The 19,490-nt window shown below is 47.2% G+C and overlaps 1 protein-coding gene across 2 annotated transcripts in view; it reads left to right on the top strand.

The window, feature by feature from the left end:
• The first annotated feature begins 2,493 nt into the window (after nucleotides 1-2,493).
• Nucleotides 2,494-19,490, top strand: part of SLC7A14 (solute carrier family 7 member 14) — a 29,191-nt gene continuing 12,194 nt past the window's right edge. The window contains exons 1-2 of one of the 2 annotated variants that reach the window (XM_053952007.1): nucleotides 2,494-2,546; nucleotides 15,480-15,872. In XM_053952007.1, the coding sequence (XP_053807982.1) occupies nucleotides 15,569-15,872 (304 nt within the window). In that variant the 5' untranslated portion in view covers nucleotides 2,494-2,546; nucleotides 15,480-15,568. Of the gene's footprint in view, nucleotides 2,547-2,734; nucleotides 2,962-15,479; nucleotides 15,873-19,490 lie in introns of those variants that run through there. The other variant, XM_053952008.1, reaches the window with a different exon arrangement.

Here is a 19,490-nt window from a genome sequence, read left to right as displayed (position 1 = left end):
ATCATGTGCTTGGCTGCTATGGAAAATTTCACCTTAATCTGAGGGTGACCTCACTGATGGGACTTGTTGAGAGGGTAACTTGTCCTCATTGAGTTCTTCATCTACATTTAATCAACCTGAAGAGAAACATTAGAGGGGTAGCTGTAAAAATTCAAGATTCAATTTCTGTAAGATTGGAAGTTACAAAACTCATGAGAACAGGGTAAAGATTAATGAGAAAGAGCTTAAGTGATCCTCTGACAAAACGTTTGCGACATTTATTACTCAAGGTGGCAGCAGGTTGTTGTGCATAGCTAACAGCAGGTGCCACTGGCTAAAACAGAAAAAATCTTATAAAAAGGAGATTAAGGCTGGGATAAAACAAGGTCTAGAAAGCTAGTGAACAGCAAAATCCTCTGAAGAAAGATCTCTGAACAGTAGAGGGGAGGTGGAAGATGGGGGTGGTATCATGGTATTGCACAATGATTGTTAAGAGGACAAAAAAGCCCCTCTCTGCTGCTACCAACCAAACTGCCCGTGCTCTGGTACACCAGCCCCAGTTAATAAATATGAATCAAATTCTTCTGCAGCCACACACTTAAATAAATCCCCCTGAATCTTGGCCCTACGGCCAATCCTTTCAGAAACACACCAGCTCACGCCCTTTACTCACACACTCTACAAGCACCAAGGAGTTGGGTGTGAGCACAAAAGGCTGGTGGTGCTGTCAGCTGGAGTTCACCACGGTCTTAAAAGTGATGCAAAACAAGAGGGAATAACAAATGGAGAAGGTTTTCTCTTTTGCACAGATGTAGTCCAAGGAAAGCTCCTGTTATCAGCCATCCACAGCTCCATCCAGTGTCCAGGGACTGAGTGAAGCAGCTGGGGGAAGCCAGTGGATGTGAAGAGAAACAACATGGGAAGCATGGGGGCCATAGATAAGGACAGGAGAGCTGCAGCTCTGAGTGTTGCTTTCAGGCAATCAAAGAATACGGAAAAGAATAAAAACAGGGTTTCAAAACTGCTGGTTGTGAGGAAGGTAATCAGCTGACTGCAATTTGTGCTGTGTGATGTGATGTGCGCTGGCCAGAGTGGCAGGAAGGGAACAGAGCATCCTGTCATCCTGTGATGACACCTTCTGCTGGCCAGCAGTAACCTGGGAGAGGGCTTTTCTGTGCCTGTTTGGGAAGAGAGGGAGGACTGCAAGGAGACTTCCGTGAGGGAGGGAAGAGAGCAAGGTAAAGCTGTGCTGGAGAGAGGAGGAGTCTGGTAATAAATCGGGAAGATTATGGCACTCATCTGGAAAGACACAAAAACTGCCACAGAAGTCAAGGCTGGAAAGGAAATTGGAGATGACATGTGGTCTGCTCTCCTGGCCAAAACAAGATCATGGATATGGAATCATAGAATAATTTGGGTTGGAAGGATAAAGGTCACCTAGTCCAACCCCCACCCTGTGTTTATCTGTGCAATGTCACTGTCTGTATGTCCCCAGAAGGTCACTGCCATTGATGCAGCTCCTGCAGGGTCACTCACGTTAGGCAAACATTGGCTCCTGAACTGAACTGGTTGCACTGAAGGTTCCCACCTTTAACTTTTATCAGAAGAGATTTATTTCAGTTTTTGGAGGATGAAAGGTCTCTCTCCACTGGAGACACAGCTCTCATTGGGAATAGGTCCTGTTAGAAGCTATAAAATGAAACTGTAACAGAGGCTGAAACCAGATCCTCCCTAGGCATCACTGGAGATGAACCCAGTTTGGATTTGATGTCAAAATGGTACAATACAGATGCAGACAGGGAGTATTTCTAGAGCAAACCAAACAGCAGAAACTGAGAAACAAAACTGCAAAAAGGAATAATCTTGATCATGAATTTCAGCTATCCTCTAAAGTAGCTACGGGTATAAAATATTAAATATACCCTGCACCTGATACCTAATTCCTCCGAGCTGGGCTGTGCAGAGGGCTGGACAGCTCAGTATGCTGCAATGCATGAGGCATTATTTTAGTCCTAATTCTGCCTGTTCCGGGATTACAGCATTAACACCCAAATCTCACAGTGCAGCTCAAGGAGAAAACAAAAACGAGATTCCCCACGCTCTGTCCGTGGGGTGAGGAAAGCCCTGCGCTGGAGGAGGCAGCCAGGAGAGTTATTTTTCAGCAGCCAGACAGTTTGGGGGAGGCCACCCACAGCCCCTCAGGACACTTGGAAAGGCAGGAGGACTCGCAGGGAGGGGAGGTGGCCATGGGGGTGGCAGCCCCGCGCAAGGAGCTCTCCCGGGGCCGGCACGGCCCGTGGGTATTGCCGGCGGTCACATGCGGCAGGCGGGGAGGGGAAGCGCTGAATAATTGAGGAGCTGCAGCGCCCTCCTCCCTTCCTCCCTCCCTCTCTCCCTCCATCCCTCTCTCCCCCCTCCCTCCGCCCTGCGTGCGCGGCCGGAGCCGGGGTCGGCGGTGCCGGCGCAGCCCCCCCCGCCCCGCGGCTGCAGCAGCGCAGCCGCCCCCGCGGGGAGCGCGCCCGCGGCGGCCGCGCAGCACCGCCCGCCCGCTGCCCTCCGCGCCGGCGGTGAGTGCCCGCTCCGCGGGGAGGGGAGGGAACGGGGTGCGGGGGGCGGCTCGGAGCGCCTCGGGGTGCGAGGGACGAGCGGCGAGCCCGGGGAAGGTTTGCTCGGCGCGGCCGGCCCCCCCCCCCCCCCCTTCCGCCACGCAGACGGAGCCGGTTTTGTGCCCCGCTCGGCAAAGGGAGCGCGCCGGCTCCTCCGGGCCACGGGGCACCGGCCCCGGGGGACCCCAGCCCGCCTGAGCATCCCCCTGCCCCGGCCCGGCGCGGCCCCCGCGTGTGCGGAGTGGCGGGGCACTCCGCGGCGGGGAGGAGGCGGGGGCGCCGGAGCTGACGGCGCGGGATTGATTGGAAACGGGGGAAAACGGAGTGACAGGAGGGACACCGGGTGGCCTGAGCGAAGCGACAGCTCTTGCTACAGGTGACCGCACGGAACACGCCGCGGGAAGGAAGGTCGGGACGCTGCGGGAGGGGGGCAACGAGGGGAACAGAATGCGAGAAGGGAAACAGCGAGGGAGGCGGGAGCGGGCAGGTGAGACCCGCGGGGCCGGTGCCACCCTCGGGGGTCGGTCACGCGTGTGGCCGCGGCTCCGGGCGGGCGCTGTCCGCGGTGCTGAAGCCCCGACGGGGCGGCCCCGGCCCCGCCGCGACCCCGCAGACGGGGCCCCGGTTTACGGCTCCGTCCTCCCCCCCGGCGCCTGCAAAACTCCCTGCGACTTGGAGGCCGGTAATGGAGTTGGCTTCCTCTTTACGTCACCCTGGCTCGGTGCTGTTTGTTGATTCCGCACGGGTATTTTGGAGCTGCCTGGCACCAGCCGCCCGCCCGCCTCGGGCCCGGCGAGGTGCGCTCCGGCAGCACCGCTGGAAAGCCTCATCTCTGCTCTCACAACTGCTCTGCAGCCCGGGTTTTGTGGCCTATTAAATGATAGTTTGTACAGATCGGCTCGGTGCCCTCCTGTGAGTGCTCTAACGCAGGGTTTCTGGAAGCAGCACCGGCTCTGGAGAGGAGGGGGAAGCCGTGTCTGGCCGACCCCAGAGAAGATTTTTGTCTCAAAAGAGCCATGTCTGATTTAATCTAGCGTATTAAGTGATTAATTCTCCCAGTGTCCCTGAGTAGCAGGGAAATAGATTTTAGAAATGCCAAGGCATTTGTTTAATAACTGCCCAAAAACTGTCATGAGACCGAAAGTCTGATTGCTAAAGATATTTACATGTGTTTGTTTTATTGGTACACATTGCCAAGGCATGTGACTTAACAGAATTGAAAAACATATTGTAAATAAACAAAACAAGCCAAACAAGACTCTCAAACAAGCTAAAAACAACACTAGAGAGAAAAGTTACCTAGATTAAACTCAGCATCTATTCTTAAACTATTCTGCTCCATGGAGAATCTCTGTTGCATGAGAACAGAGAATTAGGGAGTCTTGCAGAGGTCCAAGGTCTGATTTCCCATTTTCATCTGTTAAAAGGGGTAAAATTTTCCAACAAAACAGTTACTGATGACTAATAAATAGCGTCAACAAAGAATCTTGAGTCCTATTGACATGAACTCAAATGTGCAGTATATATCTGAGAAAACAGCACAGATGCAATAGCTGTGATAAGACGAGTCATTGAACAAGAAGAAGGGGGAAAAAAAGACTTGTTTAGTTGCTCTTCAGTAAGTGGAGATGTAGGAAGGAAATTTTACCTCAGCCCTTGAAAACAGACTGCTAAGAGTACAGCAGACATCAACAAAATTGACAACAAAATTGGAAGTAAGGAAAAAAAAATGAAAGGAAAACCAAAGCCTGTCAAGGAGTGGAGAAAGGCCCTTACAGAGGAGGAATTACAGCACCTGATAATTCACTTCATTAAAAAGCAGGGAGGGAAGTGATGTGAATCCTTGAATGTAAGAGCCTCCACAGAAAGAAATTAGCAGGCATTGAGTTATTCCTCTGTCTGCCAAAAAGTGGCACAACATGAGCTGGTGCCGAGATGCTAAAGCCAAAACATTCCAGTTTAAGGGAGGGATCTCATTTTTGAACAGAGCAGTGCTGGTGACCTGATGAAGGAGCCATCAGAAAATGGGCTGGATTCTCCATCTGTTTATGTCAAGGTTTGATATCCTCCCAAAATATGCAACTTAGCCAAAGCAAGGCATTGGGCTCCCTGCAGCAATAATTGCCTGGAAACTAATGACCTGAGACTCAGACAGAATTAACTCAGAGGACTTTATGGTACCTTTGATCCTTAATTCCCCAAATAAGGTATGGACATGTTACAACTTTATTTCCAGGTGCCCCAGACACCCCTCTAGATAGGTGCTACCCCCCACATGCCAAGAGCAGAACAAATAAGTGACCAAATTCTATTTTGAATCCTCCAATTTTCCAACTTGTTTCATTAATTAACTCTCCCCCAAAAGAATATCATTCTTTGTACATGTTGTACTAAAGAGAAGCATTTTAAGACATAAATCATTCTCCTCAGGGAGTTATTCATGACTCTCAAGTCAAGACATATCTTATCCTTCTCTAATTTTTTTTTTTTTTGGATTATACAAAAATGATGAAAATTTATTCTTTGTGTAACTTCAGAGTCTCAGATGGTATCATATCAGGAAGGATTCCAGCCAAAATCATTTTAAAGGATATATTTGTAGGCTGATTTGACACTACTTCCTTCTGAAGACAGTCTGTTTTCTCAGTTCTGAAATCACGCACATATAATAAAATTTCTTCCATGTTCCCTTAAAGGCAACAGGAGATTTTCTAGAAAATTCAGTGAGAACAGGACAACCTCCTAATGGCTAAATGAATGTTTTTTCTCTGAATCCCTGCAACATTCAAGCAAATAGGATGGCAAGAACTTACACAAACGTAAACACGATCCTGGGCTCTTCATGAAGCCAAGCAAAAAAAAGAGGATAACAGAGCAGTCTGCAACTGATTTCTTAGTCCCCAAATAATAAAAACTTTGCTTTCAGAGCACCTGATCCATTAAAATCATCATAATGTTTAAGCAACATATTGTTGTTTGGATTATTAAGACATTTTAAAAACAAGAAGGTAAAAATGAAGCAGATACTTCTTCAGCTGTGTGTAGCAGTTGGGTCTGTATATCACACAAAAACAACATTAGCAGGGGGCAGCATTTGTGACTCTCACATTAATTAAAAAAAAAAAAAAAATGAAACCCCCAAATCACTCCCAGATTTGTGCCCTCTGTAATATATAAAGCCATGGTTGGGCCTGAGCTTGTCAGTCTGTGAGAGACAGATCTAGGTATGTAAAGTATCCAGAGCCCAGAAATACAGCAGGCATTCTTCCCCTACTTCCTATGGATATGAAAACCTGGCCAGAGTCTCACCTCAGTCCAGGGTGAGTCTGCTGAACTCATTAAACCACCCACGTGTAAATGGGAGCAGACTCAGATCCACAGAGAGTCCTAAGACATTTTTCATTTACAAGGAATTAGACACATCTAAGCTGTGGCTGTCAACGGGAAAATGCCAAAACTGAAAGAACTGGAAACTGTAATTTTTCTCTTGTATATTGAGAAAAATTCTCTTGAGTTTCCTTGGCTCATTGAATAGCAGCCCTGCTTCCAGACTATGCAGTCATCTTTAGGGGACTGGGTGCTCTGGCCAGCATTTATGCTCCCACCACAGCCCATCCCTTGCTGTCACCAGGCTGGAACATCTCTAAGAGAAAACTATTTTTTTCCCACTGTCAGAGCGAAGCCCAGGCACTTATGAAACAAAGCCAGCAAGGTGGAGCCACGCAGCACATGACTCTATTGTTTGTGTTCCTCTGCACAGTCACTGTATCCATAATTCATCGAAAGTCATGATACCATAAATTAAATCTACGTGGCAGGTGAACAGAAGAAAAGCTTTTGCAGCACATGTGTTTCCAGCACCACGTCCTAATTCTGAGAGGACAGGATCAAAGTGGCTTGCTGCCTACAGGGAAATGGGTTTTTGTTGCCATGCCACAGCTGTGAGTGTATCTGTATCAAACTTCAGTAAACATCTACAAAACCACACATGGGCTCAGGGCAGCCCCTCTCAGCAGCCATTGGCTCTTGTTTATTGGTGAGCATGACCTCAGTTGGTGGTTTGGGCCATTCCTCCTGCACATCCTCAGCTCCCTGAGTCTGGGCTCAGTCTTCCTCAACTAAGTTTTTTAAAGCTGAGGATAGAAACACCCCTTTGTGCACCACTTGCACACCTGGCCACGTTCCACCTGCAGCAGCACAATTAAAACTTTGCTTCAAACGTGTGCCTGAGCATTACTGAACCAGGTCTTAATGATGGACCTGTTGAGCTGTGCTAGATGAGCCACTGCCCCGTGGTGCTCAGCAATGCCAGGTGGCTCCAGGTAGGATTTGGGCACCCTGATCTAGTAGTGAAGGAAGCAGCTGCCTCTCCTGGCTGTCCTTCCCTCCCAGGTGGGAACAGGCAGGAAGCACCGGGCACAGGTCTTGTGCTGCTCCAGCCCTGGAGCAACGCGCTCAGGAAGCATCTGGAATCTCCAGAGCCTTGTCCAAGACACCTGGGCACCAGGAGGTGTGTTCCACTCATTAAACAACTGGCTGGGAAGCAACAGGGACTGGGAGATGTGCAATTAATAACCAGGGTCACCAGCTCTGCTCAAAGTAAATTAAGACAGAAAGAAGCAATATGTCCTTTGGTGGGGAGCTCTGGCACAAACAGGAGCTACAGCAGTAACATTCCAGCAGCTCTTCTCTTACTCATGTGCAGGCACAGCAGTGGAATTATGCTTGCCAGGCAGGGCAGCACACCATGGGGACCCTCTACTGACTGCAGCTGGGAGACAAAAGTCTCAGGGAAAGAGGTTGGGGTTTGGGGTCTTGCTGCTAAGGGAGGCTAAGAGCAAGGAGGCAATTAGCTACTTTAATTTAGGGTAATCATGTTGGCTCACACTGATTCCCATGCTACAAAAGGACATCTCTGGGCAGTGCGTGTGCATTGCTCAGGAATATTATCATACTCTAACTTTTATGCTATTATCTTTTAAGAACACATAATTCTTCATTTAATTCTGCTTCTCTAGTACCATCCTAGAGACTGATTTAGTGTTAGTCTGCAGTGAGTTTGTAACTCACTGGGAAAAAAGCCCTCCTGCTACAGCAGCAGGTATTACTCACATTACACATCACTTAGGTGTTGCAGTGCCTTTGCCTGACTGATGATGATAAATTACTAAACACATGAACTCCATTCTAAATCATCATCTTTGATCCACTTGTGATCACATTACTCATATAATCGGTTGTGCTGAAATGGAGCAGAATTACTCATGTAAGGCAAGGGGTTTTTGTCCTAGTGAATAAGAATAAGAAGCAGCAAAATGTAATAAAATCAGCAGGAGCTGCTATTGACTTCCTTGGAGGTGCATTGAACCTACCTCAGGCTTCTGTTGAGGAATTTAGAGACAGAGGTTACAACCAGCCAAATTCCCCCAGCTCAAGGCTCCAATTTGCATATGCAAAAAGCTCCCATTGATTTGCATATGCTACTAATGCTTCTTCTGGAACCTTTAGTAGGCTTGGGATTGAAGAATGCATTTTTCCAGCTTCTTCTGAGAAAAGCAGTTGTTTGAGATCCTCTCCTGCATTAATTAGCTGATAGCCAAAATAGTGGAAGTGGGGCAGTGAGGCATAATCAATTACATTTGTATAACTGCTGATGGAACACGATAAGTAATTAATGAGACCATGTGCACATACAAAAGATAAATGCATTTGAAACTCGGCAAGAGCGAGTAATGGTGTTGGTAAGTTTGATGTGCTTACTGTGTAAAAGGCCAGTTCAGACTCCTACTGAATTATTACAGAAAGGTGGAAAGACTGCTGGTGAGTGAGAGCCAGCATTGAGAGGAAAAAGCCCAGCAGTTTCTTAGTGGGGAATAAAGGAATCTCTATAAAACCAGCAATCTTCAAAATAAAACTAGAGGTTTAAAAAGAGTGCATTTTCAGATCCTGTATTTGATATACAGGAGATTTTTTTCCTTGTTTGGATGACGAAGCCTTAGTGTTAAATCAGTTCTTTACTGAAAGATTTGTGTTTTTGCCACTGGGTTCAAAATGCTACCCAGAAATGAAATAAGTTGTCATAATGATGTATCAGCCAGACTCTCGCAAGAGTAAAAATCCATTTTGTTTAGAGAGCCTCACACATTAATAAATAACCCATTCTGTGAATTATGTCAAATGAAAAAAGCTCTCCTGTCTGGCCTGCAGCAAACCATAATGACTTTCATTCTGCGATGTAAAAGTATGGATCCACTGAGGAAAGAAAAAGAAAACACAGCCCAGTAATTACAGAGGTTTCCTCTTGTGTGTTGTTAAAGCAAAGACAGTTTTTAAAGGAGTATAATTCGAGAAGAAACAGTCTGGTAGCCCAGGTCTAGAGTTTCAGTGATACAAAGGCATCTGTTGTCCATTCTCACTGTGAGATTTGGTACAGAAAATGTGTTATCTCATCAAAGTGGTAATTACTGGAAGTACAACCTACTACCTAAAACCAGGGAAAAGCTCAGAGTCACAAACCCAAGGCTGCAACCATCCCACGGATGCTGCTGGCAGTTGTACTGTCAGGAATCTATGCCCAGCATTGCAAATGGGCAACTCACTCTATTCCAGAAAAATCTGATGATGCTTCTCCTCTTGTGACAGCTCAGGGTCTGGAACTGCTACTCCCAAAACCTGAGCCTGCAGAAGGATGTGCCAGCATGTTTGCAAGGCCAGGCTGGATGGAGCCCTGGGTCTAGTGGAAGGTGGCCCTGCACGTGGCAGGTTGGGTTGGAATGAGGTGATCTTTAGGATTCTGTCCAACCCAAACTATCCTATGAATCTACGAGGCTGTGTGAGACAAATCTGCATTCCTGGGCACCCCTCCCACGGTGTTTAAAGTGCCTGAACCTCAGTGGTCAGTACATTGGTCCTTGAAAGCCTGAGCACCCAGACCTGTGAACCCAAATTTCCTTTAGGAGTTTCACTGTTCAACATCGCTGCAGTTTGTGACTGCAGAAAGGTGGGGGAGGCTGTGCTTGAAGAGCTGGTATCAATATCTGCACTTGGAATGCAAAATCACACAGCACCACAAGTGAGAATTAGAAAGTGCACAGAGCCTCTAGGGTCCTTCTGCAGATGAGCAAATGCAGGTACAAAACCAATATTGACTTCAACAAGGTACGTCTAGGGGACTGTTAATCATTTTTAGCATTGTTTCTCGTCTGCTTCCGTGGAAAACCCAGATAGATTAACCACCACACACTTTTTTAAGGCAGTGAATTTCTCCATTTTACTGGTGGAGCAGCAAATGTTACTAATTTCATGTGGTTTCACTACTCTCCTAGAGGGAGCCTGTTAGAGCAGCTCCAAGATGTTCCTGGTTCCCCACCTCCTGCTCAGATCACCCATCTATTGATTTGCCATTTCCCTGCATTTTTGCAGTATTTTAGGCTTTTACCTTCCCACCTCAAGACAACAGCAACAAACGAGACCTTTTTGCAAATGTGCAAATTGATTATACCTCTTTCTCTGTAGTTCTCCATATTTTTTTTCCTTTTTTCCTTTTTTTTTTTTTTCTTTCCTTCTGGTGGTTAAATAGCTTTGTTGCAATCCCAAATAGAGCACTTCATGCATATTGCATTATTTCAGCTCGGCACGCACAGACTTTTGTATCTGTCATAACCTGCATCCATTCCTACACTATTCTGTACCACGGGGATGATTGGTACCCGTGCAAAAAGGGCAGAAAACAAGTGGAAAACCAAAATGCCAGACAATGGACTGGGGCAAGTGGATTTACCAAGGGGAGGGATATGCCTGCAAGGATGTGCATGAGTATCTCCAAAAGGAATATTTTAGCTTCCATCCCATTCAAGCTGTAAGAACTGTAGGTGCTCCATGTGCATCCAGCCCCTAGGAAGGAGGCAAATACTGCTCCTTTCAGTCCCAGAGCTGTTTCTCACTAGCCTGGTGCTCCAGAGGATCCCAAGGGAACCTGGACCAGCTGCTTGTGAAGTCGGCATGTAATTAATCCTGGCAAAGTTTAGAACAGCTCAGTATCAAGGGATCTGCTGGCCTTCCCTGTGGCACGCTCCAATTTCACTTCTGAATGCGTCACCTCATCTCCCACCTCACCCAGGCAGGAAGATGAGCCCTCAGCTACCAAAACCTTCTCATTGCTCACCTGCATGGGCACAGATCAGTGCTCAAATATTGATTTGCTATTTACTTAGGAAAAGGGAAACACCAGCTGCAAGACAGAAAAAAAGCTTTGACATCACTCCCATCCTACCCTCCGCCTTTTCCCTGATTATCCAGGCAGTCCAGTCTCTCCCCAGCAAGGACAGCATCTAAACCATCACACTGTATCCCCCCTGAAGGCTGGAAAGAAGGAGAAAGGGTGATCTCTATGTACATGCTAATTATATCACTGGATTGCACATTTATGCTCTTTTGATACTTGCACTATAGACTAGAATGCAAAATTTAGGAATTCCTGGGGGCTGCCTCTGGGCGCGTGGCACTCTTGCCTTATGTCTTTGGACAAATTAAACATTTCCTCTTTTATTTTGCTTATTTGTCAAAAGAAGATAATGGTGTTTAGCCATCTTACAGCAATGCTAACACTGCAAAAGCATGTTGAATAACCTTGATGGAAGCACCATAAAAATGTGCTGTTCAACCTCTCCACTTCCATTATGCATGAAGACACACAGAAAATATCCCATTTCTTCAGCTGATGCACAGAGAAAGTTGGTCTTAAACCTGAAGTGTTATCAGTGGTTTAATTTAGCAACTACTGTAGTTTAAATTAACCACAGCTCCACTTGAACTGCTCAAGCAGAGGTAAAAATGGAAAGATTAAAAATAAGAAAAGCCCAAAAATTACCAGCAAAGGCACAAGGCCAGATTGCTGGAGCTGGACTCACGTGAGCAGCGCCGGGACCGGCAGGGACCAGCCCTCACTCTCGGCTCTGTGCCTGCCTTTTAAATCGCTTTAAGGAGGGCTGGTAATGGAGACAGAGCCAGCTTTTACAGTGGCAGCCCAGCTGGGGATCAACACTGTAAAAACAAGCACATAAAGCTCCAAATCAAATCGTACTCGTAATGAAAACATTTCGGGGACGAGCAACCCCGGCAGAAGGCATCCCTGCGCTCGGAGCTGCTGCCTGGCTGACGTCAGCCCTCTCCCTGCCAGAGGAGCTGGGATGAAATTGGGATGAAATTCAGCCCCTGAGTCTCTCCAGACGAACCCGCCTCACTAATAGCGAGCTCACAATTAAAGGGAAAAGGGAAGGGGCAACAGGGAGCTCAGCCTAGCACGTTTGCTCCTATTTCTCTTGCTCTTTTTCTGGGATTGCAGTGGAGTTTGCTGCCAGGAGATGCCTTTTCCATCATCTCGAGCTACCTCCAGCATTCCTTTGAGCCTTTGGGGCTCTGTTTGTCCGGGGGTTGGCACACAGTCCCTACTGGAGCACGGAGCGGGTCTGAGGGCTGATGCTCCTGCACCATAAACACCAGAATTAATATTCCTGGGGTCCACAGCAGGCACTGCCTTGGGGGAGCAGGCTTCAATCACAGATTTCTGAAGCATAGCTCCCCTGGGCAAGGAGAAAGGGACTTTTCCCCTAAAAACCTCTGCAGCAAACTGGGCATTGGTGTCCTGCATGCCAGGGCCAGATCCATGCTGATCCAGCTGCTGGAGGCATCAGTAATCTTTCCTCTGCAGTAATTACTCTGTGAGCCATGGAAAACCAGGGAAAACCCAACCTTTTCCTCTTAATGAGTGCCCCTGCCTGGCTTTCCATCAATACAAGAGGAGCTCTCTTTGTTCCATTTACCACCATTGATGTTCTGTTCATTGTTGCATTCCCAGCAGATTTTAATAGAAATCTTTGCTCATGGATTCCCCTACAGACTTCTGGACAGAGGGGAGTCATTAACAAAAAATCAAAAGCCATCCCAAGGCACAGGTGTGGTTTGGGGACAATTTTCTAGAGAAACTGGAGCTGTGGGGAGTGATGAGGATAGGAGATCCTGGAGGGGGGCACTGTGCTGCATCTCCCCAGCAGAATGAGTTTTATATGAGGAATAATCCAGCATCAACCCAGACACTAAGGAAGATCCATGCCTATAAACACCTATGTCTCTCCTTCTGGCTTGATTGCAGTTTTAGCCAATTTACCCTGATGAAGAGGAGTGTTTTGGTACAAACAGTGGTGCTGACAAGTGGTGGCAGCAGCAAGTGCCAGCCAGTGAGGAAAACCAACCCCAACAGCCTGATTGTGGAAAGCTGAGCAGCTCCAAAGCTCCAAAACTAGGCAGCTGCAGCTTGTCCCCTCTGAGCCACAGCTCCCTTCATGTTCCCTGGTTTATAGTGAGGAGAGAACATTAAAAAGCAAAACAAGTAAAAATTCCTTTTGCTTCCCACTGTTGGCTTCTAGACAGGCAGGGTTAGTGGAGCAGAGCAGAAGTGAGCTGCCTCTGCCCCATGGAGGTGGTTGCCATCCATGACATATTTTCTTGTGGTCTCAAATGGAGAGAAATGATGTTTTCCAAGCTACATAGCAGCAATATGCTCGTCTTGCGTGAACATCTGGAATAGTTTTGAATGACTGCTTTAATTGAGCATAGCAGCAATTATAGAGTTATTTCATTTCAGAGGTTTTGAAAGGGTTTTTCTTTCTCCTTGATGACTTATAGAAGACTAAACCCCATGATTTACAGGGCTCTGTTGGGCTGCCATGCAGGAGGACCTGGTCATAGCCCAGCCCCAGGCAGCTGGAACAGCTGGGTGCATCACTAATCCACCAGCCAATTCCTGCTTTAAATTTAAACCATTTAAAATATTTAAGGGCTTTTTTCATCATTTTAGCAGTTAAGATTATTCCAGGACAAGACTGCCCTGTCTTCTCTTAGGGTTCTTTGCGATGCTGGTGAGAAAATAATTTCTATACCATGATGTGGCTTGAGAGCGAACTGGGCTGTCCAAATCAGTCATCTCTCTTCATTTGAGGAATTCACTAATTTTTCCAGTGTGGATGTGAATTCCTCCAGTAAGGAGCATATGCCACCCTTCCCAAAGCCTTCATCAGACACCCAGAGACATGAGGATGAAAAACTGGGGTCCCAATCCCCCTTAAAACACAGGACAGATCTTCCCATGCCAGAGCATGGCCTGGTGATGGCACCAAGGACCAGCCTGAAGCTTTGGTGCCTTCATCCCACACCATCCTACCTCTTCTGAAGGCCCCACTTCTTGACTAGTTTAAGTCAATTTAGTGCAAACCCTAGTATAGCAATCCAAGTCTTTCAAACTCAACTAAGAGAAGCCACAAAGTTCAAGGAAAATAATTAAATAAAGGATGGGAAGTAGGAAGCACAGTAAGACCTCTTTTCCAGCCCACACTCCAGAGGTGTCATGCTTTGGATAAAAGGATGAATTTTGGGTGTTTTTTCTTAGAGTTGTTGTTTTTCACATGGCTAAAACACATTCCTGGCAAAGCAGAGTCACTGTGGGGGTGCCAGGACAGGAGCACCCTGCCCTGAGGAGAAAAGGGGGCTCAGGAGGGACTTTACTGATCTCTACAACTGCAAGGATGTAGGTTTTTTCAAAGCTAAACAATTCCATGTTTATTCCACGAGGACAGGTCTCCTTCATCCTGGCTGGTGCAGACCTGCTGAGCTCTGGCTCAGCTGCCCTCTTCCAGCACAAACCTTCCTTTAAACCAGAAAGTAAAACCTGACCTGTGAGCCAGCCCATCCCACAAACAGCTGACTCCTTGAGCAACCCAAAAGCCAAACCCAGGTTTTATTCTCAACCCAAAGATCCACATTTGCTCTGGAGCAATAACAATTTCTCATTATTATTCCTAGCTAGAACATGCAGCCTTTCAGCCTGTGGTTGCTCGAGGTAAAAAATAAGCACAATTTGAACAGTGATCAACCAAAACATGAAATGAATGCTGTGTTTCATTTAATAAACTTCAGCAACACGAGGCTGCCTTGTGGACACAATGTAATTTGTTTTGGATGTAAAGATGGAAAAAAAAAAGTGTTTTGTCTTCAAGGCAATTAAAATAAAAGAATATTTCTGTATTGACAGGAAAGAAGCTGCCAGGTAAAAATTCATATTTGATAAACTATTTTTCCTGTTCCCTTGCATTAGCTTGCAGCTTGTCAATTCTTGGTTTGCTCAAAGTCAGAAGTCATCACGTGTCACCTGGAACTGCTGCTGGTACTAGGAGAACCACACAGTTTGCTGAAGATCAGCAGAAAGGGAGGGAGGGAGAGGGGAGTGGCAGTTGCTGAATTGTTCTTGAAAACATGACTGGAGATGAAAAAAGCACAGAGAAAGAGAAAACCAAGATAAGGATGTGATTTTTGAGACAATCCTCAAGCACATGGGTTGAGGCAAGATAATTTAAAAGTGTTAAAAATGGCTGCAGCTGGCCATGCTGTTGGTCACTCACTCTCCAGTGGAGCCCACACTGCTCCAGCTGAGCTTCTCTCCCAGTCTGCCTTAACTACAGGCTTGGAGTCACACTCTGTCCCCACCAGGGCCCAGTGTGCCTCGGTGGCCACCAGCACCTCACAGTCACACGTAGCCATCACCACTTTTGGTAGCAATTAAACCACGTAAAGAGAATTTTGGAAGAAATCGAGTTCCTGCTGTTTGTAGTGCTGTAGTAATGACTGAGGCTAAACCCATGTGCACACAAAGGAGGGCAGTGCATTGCTGTTGTACAAAACAACTGAGGGTGGAGAAAGGAGATTTCTCCACAGCAGCAGCATTGGTCAAAGCAAAGCTCTGCCAGCACCAGAGCCCAGCAAAAACCAGCTTGAGGGGCCCCTTTTGACTCTTCCTTCTTTCTTTGCTGTTTCAGTCAAAAACTCTGTTCCCCTCTCTTGCAGGGCTGCCAGCGCAGGATGGAGACACAGCCACAGCCCTGAGCGGGTGCTGCTGCCCCTGTCCGTGGCCCAGCTTTGCCCAGCCCGGCACCATGAGTGGCTTCCTCTCTCGGCTGGACCCACGGCGGGTGCCCTGGGGGGCCGCGGGCCATGCCCTGCGCACCCGCGTCCTGCGCACCAAGCCCGTGGAGTCCATGCTGGAGGGCACCGGGGCCGCGGCCGCCCAGGGCGCCCGGCTGGCCAAGGTCCTCACCACCCTTGACCTCATCTCCCTGGGTGTCGGGAGCTGCGTGGGCACCGGCATGTACGTGGTGTCCGGCCTGGTGGCCAAGGAGATGGCGGGGCCCGGGGTCATCGTGTCCTTCATCATCGCTGCCGTGGCATCCATCCTGTCAGGTGAGTTTTGTGGGGGATTTTGGGTCATGTGCCATGTCCTGCGTCCTCTCCCTTCATGGGGGGACACCTACTCAGCACCACAAGCTACAAGGAGGGAGCACCCTCCCCACCAACTAAAAACCATTTGCCACGGATCTCACACAGCTCATGGGGCGCGCTGTCCCTCGTTGCCCAAATATCAGACCAAATCTTGTACTGGGAGCCAGCAGCGTGATTATCCTGATGAGCTGTCAATGGCTTCTACAAGGATGGAGCCTGTGGGCAATATTTATGAGATTATTGAGAATTTTGCAGAGTGTGTCCTAGGCTGAGAGCATGGCCAAGCCACAGCGCTGGAGCGAGAGCTTGTGGGAAACTCAGTTCCAGCAGGAAGGATGTCAGTGGCTTGGGCAGTACCAGGGCCAGCTTCTTTTGTTGACAGGGCTAACAGTTAAAAAGTTCCTCAATTAGTTCTGGAGTTGATTTCATTGGCTCCCATTCATGCAGGGTCAGTCTTTGAATTTCCAAACAAAAAGAAAAAAACCAACAAACAAATGTTCAGGGAGAGAGAAATGATGTATTTTAGTGAAAACACAGTGACTTCTATCTCCTCTGTAGGAACCCAGCTGAGCATATGGCTCGAGCTGCAGTTTCTCCATGAAGCCAGTACTGCTGGCATTTGTCCTTTCCAGATCAGTGCTAACACGATGATGTGATGTTCCTGCTCTCTCTGCTCAGAAGACTTTTCATGCTGCATGCTGTGTCAGTCTGGTATCCAGCTTTTGTCTGTGGGTTGGATAAGGAAACCTGAGCAAATGGCAAAAGGCTTTGATAGAAGACAGGGAGAGCCAATACAGCAATGTGACCCAGATCAGCTTTTCAAAACTCTGGATTTTTGTCATGAGAGGTGGAAGCGCATCGTGGTTTTTCCCTAGAGTTTGCAGTGCTGCTTCATGGAGATCCCACCAAAGTGAGTAGGAGTTTGAACCCCTCTACAGCCCAGAGACACACCCTGGCACAGCCCAGGAACGACCCTCAGGCTCTCTCCAAAGCCCACAAAAAGAGCCAAGAGCTTGCAATGGGATCCAATGCTTATTTGGGTGCCCAACACAACAAATGAACCAAAACGCTTTGTTTTTTATCCAAGGCAGCAGATAGCATCGGTGTCTCTCCTTTCCCACTGCCTGCTTTCTCTCCTCTGCAAAGGTTTTGTTGGCCGTGATGCAAACCAAGAGCAAATGGAGTTTGGGTGGGTCTCTGCTAACAAAAACACACTGTCCTCCAAAAGGGGTTTTTTCACCCCAGACATGAGCCTTGGCCCGCAGCAGGAGCTCCTCCCGCCTTCGCCCACAGGAGCCTGCACCGCTTCCCGCTCCGCTTTCATCTCCCCTTGCTTTTGTAGCCCTGGGAAAGTGTTTTGTGAGGGATGCAGTGTTTTGATAGTCTCCTTGGCTGCTTCCTCACTTCATCGTTAACGCTGCTGTTGTTTGTAACAGCAACACTTTTTTGGCAAGTAAAACCAAGTAAGAATTCAGGAGCTGGATGGGCTGTTAGACTCCTTGGGGATGAGATTTCAGCTCTCCCATTGTGGTCACGCCTGGTATGCCAGGCACTGAGTTTGGGTAAGTGTGCACAAACAGATTTTAAGGAACTTCTGCTTTGTCCATCACAGATCACTAAGTCAAACCCCACTGCTTGCAAAAATGAGCACAGAAGGGTTTTGGATTTAAAAAAACCCCAAAAATCAGACAAACCAAAACCATCCAGAAGGTTATCTGGCTTCCCAGGGAGACAGCCATAGGGAAGCCCTGCCATAGGGAAGCCTCTTTGCACAATTAAGCCTGGTTTCAGAAAGGGACTTTTCCAATTTCATCTACTCAGCAAATTCTACTTACTATGTGTTGCCTTCCATAGTTTTAAGCAACACATCAGGGCACTTACAAACACACTATAATTGATTAAACTGATAAATTAAATCAATCTCTTTCATTCTCTCACTAGAAGGCCTTTCATTCATCTCTCAAGTAGGAATGCTTGCTCAGCTTCTCTCCACAAAGCCTCCAGTGCACTTCAGGCTTTCACCCCTGTTTATCCAAAACCCCTCCTTAGGAAAAATCAGCAGTTTGCATCTCACCCAACCCCATCACCCTCTCCACAGCCTTTCCCACCAGCCATTTCTTGTCCCTTTAGTGATCTTCTCTCCTAAAGCAATAACCTTGTTTGGACCACAGTGCCACACTCTTACCTGACAGGGGTACAGGAACAGGATCAGCAGCAGCCAGGATGCACGATGGAACAGGGCAGAGCTGAGCATGTGCCTCATGTGCCTCCTGGCTGCAGGATGAGAGCTGGGCTGAGGGGCTGCACCTGCAGCTGCCTGGTGGTGCTGGAGAGTTGGGAGACCTTGCTCTGTGGAAACTTTCTTTATGGAGCTGCCTTTGATATATCAGCACATGGTGATCATGAAGTGCAACAGACAGTCTCAGTGGCCTGATGAAAATAATATGCTTCCTCAATAAGTTGGCTGCTCTTCATTGATGAAAGATGGTCCCTCTGGATTTCTTGTGTGGTAGCATTAATTATTTGGAGTTACCTCCAGAGCAGCTGAAAGGCCCCTCTCAGAAGTTATTTTTCACCTGAATCATCACTGCCACCATGGCAGTGCCCTGTGGGATGTCTCGTGGTTCCTGTGTAGCCTTGTGCCAGTGGCAGGGTCAGCACCCACCACCATGCCAGCACACCAAAAGCACCAGTTCTCATAGCACCAGTTGTGCTGCCCAGTGGCCGTTCTGTGGATGGGATCTTGGGAAGACCAAGACCACTCAGCTGTGTTTATGTCCTGCTGAACTATGTCAGTAGCTGTATAATTACACAAGTGTAATGACTCTCACACCAATTGCACAAGTGGAGTGATATTCAAGGAAAAGAAATGATCCTCTGTAGAATGCTTTTTCTTTAAAAAAACCACTGTGTTGTCTTGTTTGCTTCAAAAATTGCGAACACTGTTGATTGGGGGGAAGAAGATAAATCTGTCTCCAAATTAAACAGTTGTGACAGGGAGGATGTACCCAACCTCTCTCTGCAGTCCCAGAGCTGGGCTGGCTGTGCAGGAGCACTGGGGGAGCTGCATTCCTCTGGATACAGGGGAACAAGGTGCTGAATAGCTTGAGCTGCCAAGGAGTAACTGAGTAACACAGTTTTACTGTGCAGTTAGATTGTAAAAAAAATAATAATAATAACAACAACAATAGTAACAATACTGCAAATGCAGCAGATATTAGTATATATTATGTATATATATATGTTTGTGTGTAATACCTGCAGACACCTAATGCTGATATTCTCAACCTATTGCTGTACCCAGCCGCCCCTAGTGAGAAACAGCTCTTCTCTTTTGGGATCCTAGTAGAACAATCAAAAACTCCAACATTTTATACATATTAATTTCTTTGCTTTAGCATTATCATTGTGTATCAATAACCATCCTCTTCAATCATTATCTTGTTGTTGGCTAAAACGAGAGCTGCCTACAAGAGTGTATATATATATACATGTATTTTTAAGGCCATCAAAGAGAGAAACTAGATACTTGTGTCTGTCAGAGCACCAGTTTCATAAATCATTCAGGCCTGTAGTTAT

The sequence above is a fragment of the Vidua chalybeata genome, chromosome 10 (genome assembly GCF_026979565.1).
Source record: "Vidua chalybeata isolate OUT-0048 chromosome 10, bVidCha1 merged haplotype, whole genome shotgun sequence".
NCBI lineage: Eukaryota > Metazoa > Chordata > Aves > Passeriformes > Viduidae > Vidua > Vidua chalybeata.
Note: the sequence above shows the minus strand (reverse complement) of the source record. Positions and strands in the feature narration are given on the sequence as shown.